Source organism: Rhinolophus sinicus, chromosome 3 (assembly GCF_057876585.1).
Source record: "Rhinolophus sinicus isolate RSI-liver-muscle chromosome 3, RSI-T2T, whole genome shotgun sequence".
In the NCBI taxonomy this organism is placed as follows: domain Eukaryota; kingdom Metazoa; phylum Chordata; class Mammalia; order Chiroptera; family Rhinolophidae; genus Rhinolophus; species Rhinolophus sinicus.
In genome coordinates, this window is record NC_142503.1 from 40,827,218 (window position 1) to 40,834,999 (window position 7,782).

Sequence of the window (7,782 nt, forward strand, 5' to 3'; positions counted from 1 at the left end):
CTAATAACAAGTCTCTCTCTTTTTTGGAATATTGATAGGGAAGACCTGCAGAAAGCCAAAAGCCACTGTCCCCTTGAAGAAGATATGCCAGAGCAGAGGACAAGGGCCAAGAAGGGAGATATGCAGGATCTAAAAGACAAATGTGACAAAAGAATCATTTTATTCAAGTAGGGGATGCATTTATGCAGCACTTTTCAAGTGAGAAACTCAAGACAGTTCTTGTTCTCTCAATTCCTCTGTCTTTACTTTTCATTATTGGGAGAATATTGATAATGGAAAGAATAAAATGAAATAAGCATTGCTAAGAGAGTCACTGAAAATAGAGTCAGAAGGCCATTAAGGAGGTGGGGCCTATGCACATCTTGTACATCATTCCCAAAGCCACTATTCCTAACCCTGTTGCTAAACTCAGCTCAAAACATCCTGGGGCCATAAACATCCTGGAACAACAACCTCTTTATGGATATATGAGTATATGTAGTTTTCAGCTCCCTCATTTGCATATCAGAACTAACCAATCCCTGTGAGCCTAGCTAGCAAGCCTTCATTTGCATGCAAAAATTACATTTTGTGGGTTTGGCCATTATAAACCCTGCCTTTCCTTGTTCTCTCCAGAGCAGAATTTGGGTCGTTACCTAAATCTACATCTCTTAGATTGCTATCCTTTGCTCAAATAAATATTTATTTATTTATTTATTTTTATTTATTTTTTAAAAGCCTGTGTCCTTTTTTGGTTAACAATTTGTATATACATACATTGCCTGACCTGGGCTTCATACAGCTTCATTCACAGTGCTCTTTTCTGTGGCCATAATACCCCGGAGTTCTGTTTTACCCTTGGGGTTTGCCTGAGTTCACCTTGCTTTGTAGCCATCATTCTGATACCAGAAAGCAGTGGAATTAGCAAATATAACATGAGAAACAAAAGGAAATCATTACTGATGATTTCAAAAGGGAAAAAGAGAGTGACCGTAAGAATTAACTTTCACACAGTAATGGAGCTTATATAATGAAACCCACTATCAAATGAGACACAACCAGAAAGGAAAATGCCCCTCCAACTTTAATTGAGTGATAAACCCCAAATAGTTACTTCTTTTGAAATGAAGGGAGGCCATTTTCTTTTAGCTGGACATTGTGGGGAAGACAAAGGAGGGACCACAGCACTGTCCACTGCTTTGAAAAGGCAAGATGGGCCTCTGTTGCTCTTACCAGAGGTTGCATTTCTCTTAGGCATGCTCCCCACCCTATCTATGTCCATATTAATCAGACAGGCGCCTAAATCTTATCTGTAGGTGTCAGTCTGGGGCAATGCATCGTTTCATGGCTAACCGATGAGATGTGACCTTCTCTCTCTTGAAACAGGATTTTTTAAAAAGAGAAATCACTCATCTAGAATGAGTTTCAGTGCTAAAATCTAAATTTATTTTTCTAAGTGTCGGATCCCTCATCTGTATGGAAGGATCGTCTCCTGATAACCGTATTCTTTGACATCAACTTTAAAATTATACAAATAAATGCAAGTAGACAGTGATTCTGATTAAAATAATGATGCATGTATTACTTGTATTCGTTTATTATAGCATTACCATTATTAAAGTTCTTTATTGTCACAGGGAAGAATGAAGGCCAATTGTGATGCATATATACTTTACCTTAATATAAATACTTTAAAAGAAAAAAAATCACCGTGGGCTATTTACTGCTATGCAGCTCTTTTGCATATATTCCTAATTTCTCTATTGCTTTGGCAATTGTACTCCAATTGGAAGCTCCTTCCCTATTCTTGTGTAAATCCTCCCAAACAGGAAGAACAAATATCCTCAAACCTTTGCCATGCAGTTCTGTAAAAGACACAAATAACTGGAAGTCTCAAAACTTCAAATGTAATACTTAGTGGCCAAGGCATAATTTGGACGAGCAAACTTTGGACTATTTATTTTAAATACGGAATTTGTTCTAACGATTTGGGAAGACATACAGAAAAGTTTGGTGTTTTTTTTTCATATAGCTCTACTTAAATTATTGTTAGAAAAAAAGAAATTGAATTTTCAAATGAATAACTGTTAGACTGGACAAGTCGACCTTATTTTCTCCACCATCGCCCCTTATCGACATTACATATGCATAGACAGACCAACCACTGAGTTCCCAGAGTTCTTAATACTTCCTCTTTTTTTAACGGAATATAACGCCTACTCTCAGCTTACCTTAGAGCAAAAGATACCAAGTGGAGGCTTTGTTTAGTTTAACAAACAATAAAATGGCTTCAAGTGATAGAGCTATCTTTTCACCGTAATTTTAAACACAAGTGAACTTTTCATTGGTAACTTTTCAACACGGTTCTCAAAACAGGGACGCAAACATTCAAAAGGTACATTTGAAGGGAGAGGGGAGTAAGAATCAGTAACTTTCTACAATAGCTGGAAAACGAAACCATTATTCATCAGAAAATTAGAGGCCAGCTCTAACCATAACAAACCTCGTGATCTCAGTCAGGTCATGTGGGTGGAAATGTACATTCAGACAGAGCACCGAAATAACTTCCTTTCTGGGGCAGTAAAGATTCTACACGGTTTCTTATCAGGAGTGGCAAGGCTGAAAGAGTAACTTTCAGTCGAGAGAAAGCTTGGAGTGCTCCAGAAATTCAAAGGGCAAGAAGGCGTTTTCTGCAGGCCTGTGGGGAAGGTTATTCAAGCCAAGAAGCCAGTGTAACCCTGTACAAACCTCTCTGGGTCTCCCCAGGGAGAATACCCCTAGCTAGGTCTTTAGGGTCCCATTATTTGAGGTAACCGCCTATTGGGTCACTGATAGTGCTAAACTTCCCAGGACCCGTTCCAGCGCAAGCCCAGAATTCCTATTTGGAAACCAAGGTCCTGGTAATTATGTGTCCTGCACGTCCTGCAGAACAAAGCCTGTGTAGTGTTAGGATTCCTACACAGAGCTATTTCCTTATCCGAAAAGGTTGAGGGGATGAATTAGGAGGCAAGAGTCTGCATCCTTTGGATAAAATTACCCTTTCAGGTGCCTGGGGGAGTGCCTGGCCCCGCACATTGCGGCGCCCTCCCTCCTGGGTGCCAGACCACGCCACCCCTTGGGCCTTCCGGGTCTTTCTGCTTCCAGAGCTCCGTGGCATCTAGCGCAGCCTGCACTGGCAAACAATAAAGGAGTCTAGCTGCACTTCCGTTTGTCCAGGGCGTAGGCAGAGGAATAGACCTAGTTGGGATCAGTCCTCCGGACGCTGGCGGAGCGCAAACCAAACCGCGGACGCCTGGGAAAGCGCACCGACCCCAGGCCGCTTGGCGTCTCCAGCGAGCACACTGGCCGGCGCGCGCCTCCCGCAGCAGGTAAGTGGCGATGCCAGCACGTGTAGACTCACCGCGAGCACCCAAACAAACAGAAGTCCGACCTCCCTTCCCGCTGTCACTTTCTTTGGTGAATGCTGACACCAAGACAAGCGCGGATGGAATCGTTCCGCACTCCCTCCTCACTCTCTCCCACGGTCCAGCCTTACAAGTTCACTCTAAGTAAGAGACAGCTTCTGGCCACTTGTTTTGAATCCAGGAAAAGAAAGCAACGAGCTGTGCGTGGGAGTGTTATTCTGCGAGTCTACAGGGGGAGGCGGGGATTCCAGGGGACACCACAGCCACCGGGGAAAGCAGACCCTCCCACCTTTCCCCGACTAGTAAATAGTGCATGGAGTCTGGCAAGGGCATAAAGGGAAACTGGGAAAGGAAAGAAGCGATGAAACCAATAAAAAGTGAACGTTTCCAGGGCAGGAGGACTGTGAATGGGGCAGGGGTAGGAACGGAGCAAAGCCCTGAACCTTAAGTCCAAGTTCTAGCAGTGGGGCAAGCAGGTGGGATCCATTAGTGGGTCTGGCGGCTAGGTGTACAATTTCTTTTTCTGTGTGGATTTTTTGCCCTGAACAGGAGTCTTACATTTCCGCCGCGAAAATCTGTGGAGCAGAAGGAGGCAATTGCTGGGACAAAACTAATTTTGAGGCCAAAGTCAGAGCCAAGGTTGCTGCTCACAAACCCGGGAAGTTTCCCGGGCCCTCCAGCCACGTCGTTTGCGCTTTTTTGCACTGAGTGGCCCTCCCGCTGCGCAGAGGATTGGGCGGTGGGGAGGGGAGAAGAGGTCTGGAAGCCGAAGGCAGAGCAGCAAAGTCAGAGAAAAAGTGGCAAGTTATTATAGCTGTTGATTCTGAGGGCTGCGGGGAGGCAGGGCGGATGGGGCCGGTCTACTCGCCGGCTACTCCTCCATCATCATTGGCGGCCGAATTTGCACTTGATGATCTTCTTAAAGGCGTTTTGGAAGTCCTTGTTGAAGTAGGCGTAAATGACAGGGTTCAGGAGAGAGTTGGAGTAGCCCAGCCAGTTGATTATGGCTCCCAGCAGGGTGGGCATGTGGCAGCTGCTCTCGCAGAAAGGCAGGACCAGGGCCACGATGAAAAAGGGCAGCCAACACAGGATGAATGTGCCCATAATAATGCCCAGCGTCTTCACCGTCTTCCTCTCGCGGGCCAGGGCCATTTTGCGCTTGGCCTCAGCGTTGCGCTCATTGTTTTTCTCGAAGGAGGTGGGGGCGCAGGGGACAGCACTGGCCTCCCTGGGCAGCGGCAGGTGCTCTTTGGAATTGCCCATCCTGTGCACTTCGATCACCTCCAGGGCTGCGCCGTCGTCGCCCCGTCTCACCGCTCCATTGGCACACTGAGTCCCCGCACTCTTGTTCCGCACGCCCTGCCTCCACTCTCTGCTCCCTGGCTCCCCATTTACGCTCTTTTTGGGCTGCGGGGCTGGTGACGCCCTAAGGGAGTTGTCCGCGCTCTTCTTCTCCACCTTCTTGACTGTCTTGCGGATGCGGAAGCGTGCGGCTCGGAAGATGCGCCCGTAGAGAACTAGCATGAGCAGCAGCGGGATGTAGAAAGCGCCGAAGGTGGAGTAGATGGTGTAGCCGTGGTCCTTACTGATGGTGCACGCGTCGGGGTCCGAGCGGTCTTCAGGGGTGCGCCAGCCCAGCATGGGAGGGATGGAGATGAGGAAGCCAATGAGCCAAGTGAGCGAGATGAGCGCGGCGGCGCGCCGGGGCGTCCTCTTGTTCACGTAGTCTATGGGGTCCGTGATGGCCCAGTACCTGTCCAGCGCGATGGCGCACAGGTGCAGGATGGACGAGGTGCAGCATAACACGTCCAGGGCAATGAACAGGTCACAGGTGATCTGTCCCAGCGTCCACTTGTTGAGCACCTGGTACAACGCGGCCATGGGCAGCACCAGCACCGACACCATGAGGTCGGTGACGGCGAGCGAGCCAATGAGATAGTTAGCCACGTTTTGCAGGGAGCGCTCCAGGGCGATGGCGGCCACCACGCACGCATTGCCCAGCACTGCACAGAAGATGAGCGTGCCCAGCAACAGCGAGGTGACCACTTGGTAGCTGAAAGTCACGTCGGAGATGCCAGTAACATTGTTGTTTGTCCCGAAGGGACCTTCGGAGGATGTGGTGTTGTTGCCCTGTCCAGGGCTGAGCACATCCATGCCTGCACGCCTGGAGGGGGGAGGGGGAGGGGAGAAGTCGCTGCACTGGGATCCCCCTCGCCCCTCCCCCTGGGGTCTGCCGCCCCTCTCTTCCGGGAGTTTCAGGGAGAGGGGATGCAGGGGCTCAAGCAGGAAGTTCTTACTGCTCCGGCGAAGGCATCTCCGAGGAACAGCTTCTAGGGGCTCCCTGGGCTCCCCTCATCCAGCGCTTTCAGGGACTCTAGCTGGGAAACGAGTTGGCCAGAGAACAGCTCCGGGACCTCTCGGCGACAGAGAGGTGGCTGAAACGTCTGTCTCTCGCTGTCCATTTTATTTTGCCGCTGCCCAACTGGCTGCCGGCGCCTGAGTCTCCCCACCAACAAGCAACCTCCAATCCTAGAAGTATCTGGAATATTGAAACAACACCCTCCACGGTCACTCTGTGACCCTCCTCTCCCTGCTTCTCTCCCTCTCTCCCACACTCCTCTCCTCTGTCCTCTTCCTCTTGAGCCTCCTCCTTCCCATCCCCTTCTTCCCACTAGCCTTCCTTTGCAGTGTGTCTCTCTCCTCACTCCCCTTTCTTTATCCCTCTGTGTCGCTCCGACAGTCAGCCTCCCTCCCTCCCACACTAATCCTCTCCTACTAACACTTCCCCAACCCTGAATGTCTCTTTCCTCTGGATCCCCGCCCTCCTCTCCCTTTAGCGCAGCGTCTTAACGTTCAAGCCCCTTTTGGTAACAGACTCCGAACTGGCTTACACACGCCAGATCTCCTGGTCAGACCAGTATTACAAATAACTCTGCCTCTCACCCAGCCAAACTCGTGGGGAAAAATCTAACTATCCATTGTTTCATATTTCTGTCAAATTCTTAAGTAGAGTCAGCATCACAGAGTGGAAATAAGAAATGAGGGAAAGAGGCACTCAGAGCCTGAATAGGGAGGTGGACAGCCCTGGGTCAGACTGTAAATTATTGTTAATCGTTGGAAAGTAAACGAAGTGTCAGCTTCTAAAAAATCACCCCTGTTCATCATTTTAAGTTCAGCCTGACTCCCGTGGGAAGGTTGTTGCCTGCGACTTTTTTTAACCTTGGGAAATTGGGGGAGAAAGGAATTATCAAAGGACATATAAAGGACATATCAAAGGACAGGTAAATAGATGCATCTCCCAATGAAGAAAATACTCAGTTCGGTTTGAATTTTGCAAACACATGCACACATGCCTTTCCATCACCATTTTCCTTTTAAATTCAGTGAACATTGCCATCTCCCATAGCTTTGTGGCGAGTAAAATTAGGGCAAATAATCTTTCGCCTGTGTGTTATAAATGATGTCAGGCATTTTGTATGGCTTTTTGCTTTTCTTACCAGAGCCAGCAAACCTCTAAGGGAGAAGTTGGTAGAATCCCGGTTTGCCGCCACTGAGTTTCCCTTAAGCTCTGAAACTGTGTTCAGTACCTGGGACAGCTCTAGGCAATAAGGGCTTATGCCGCCACCTTCTGGGCAAATGCTTTAGAGCGCCATCTAGACACCATTGTCTTGCAAAAATTGAGCAAGTATGAGGAAATCCCGTAACTTCAAGAAAGAAAAACACGGTTATTAAAAGAAAAGTAACATGGAGGTTTGTATTTTTATACTATTTAAAAATGTCTTTTAGTGTCCTCTTTTGCTCTAATCTTGTATATCAAGCTTATTATATTGTCTAGCTCTTTTTGAAAGCCTGTAACATCTGTCATTCACAAGTTCTGTCTATGAATGTGTTTTTGATACACGTAGGCAAACACCTTCACACCTTCATCTGCATTGGTTTTGTGCTGACAAAGCCTGCATTTTGGAACTCACTCATTTGTACACATTCATCAACAAGGGGATAACAATATTGGATTATTTGAGGATGACTTCACATAGAAAATAAAGAGGCTGCGATAGGTTAGTTCTAAACTGTTTCCTTTACCAAGAAAACCAAATTTAATCCCATTTGAACATAGGAATGGGATTCCTAATCCACTGGAATAGACATATGACACAACAAATTCATGTATACATTCTGATTGCATGACTGAAATAAAGGAAAAGAGAGAATACAATCGCAAAAGCAGATGATTCTAAACAATGCACAGATTCACTACAGATAACAATAGTCTTAATATTGTGTTCAAATTTAAGTTCTGAATTTCATTGCCTTGAACTCCCCAAGACCAAACAAAAGAGCAATAAACAAAATGTCAAAATAAATCTAGTTGAGCCGATGCATATAGTGTTTGGAAATG

The 7,782-nt window shown here is 47.0% G+C and overlaps 1 protein-coding gene across 1 annotated transcript; it reads right to left on the reverse strand.

The window, feature by feature from the left end:
- Positions 1-1,560: 1,560 nt before the first annotated feature.
- Positions 1,561-6,420, reverse strand: HTR1A (5-hydroxytryptamine receptor 1A). Its single transcript, XM_019743740.3, has one exon. It carries the CDS (start codon positions 5,535-5,537, stop codon positions 4,269-4,271), a length of 1,269 nt encoding a protein of 422 aa, XP_019599299.2. The 5' UTR covers positions 5,538-6,420; the 3' UTR covers positions 1,561-4,268.
- Positions 6,421-7,782: the final 1,362 nt, after the last annotated feature.

What these genes read in the sequence shown, in the direction of transcription:
- HTR1A (XM_019743740.3), bottom strand. Translation starts at nt 5,537, where the DNA reads ATGGATGTGCTCAGCCCTGGACAGGGCAACAACACCACATCCTCCGAA.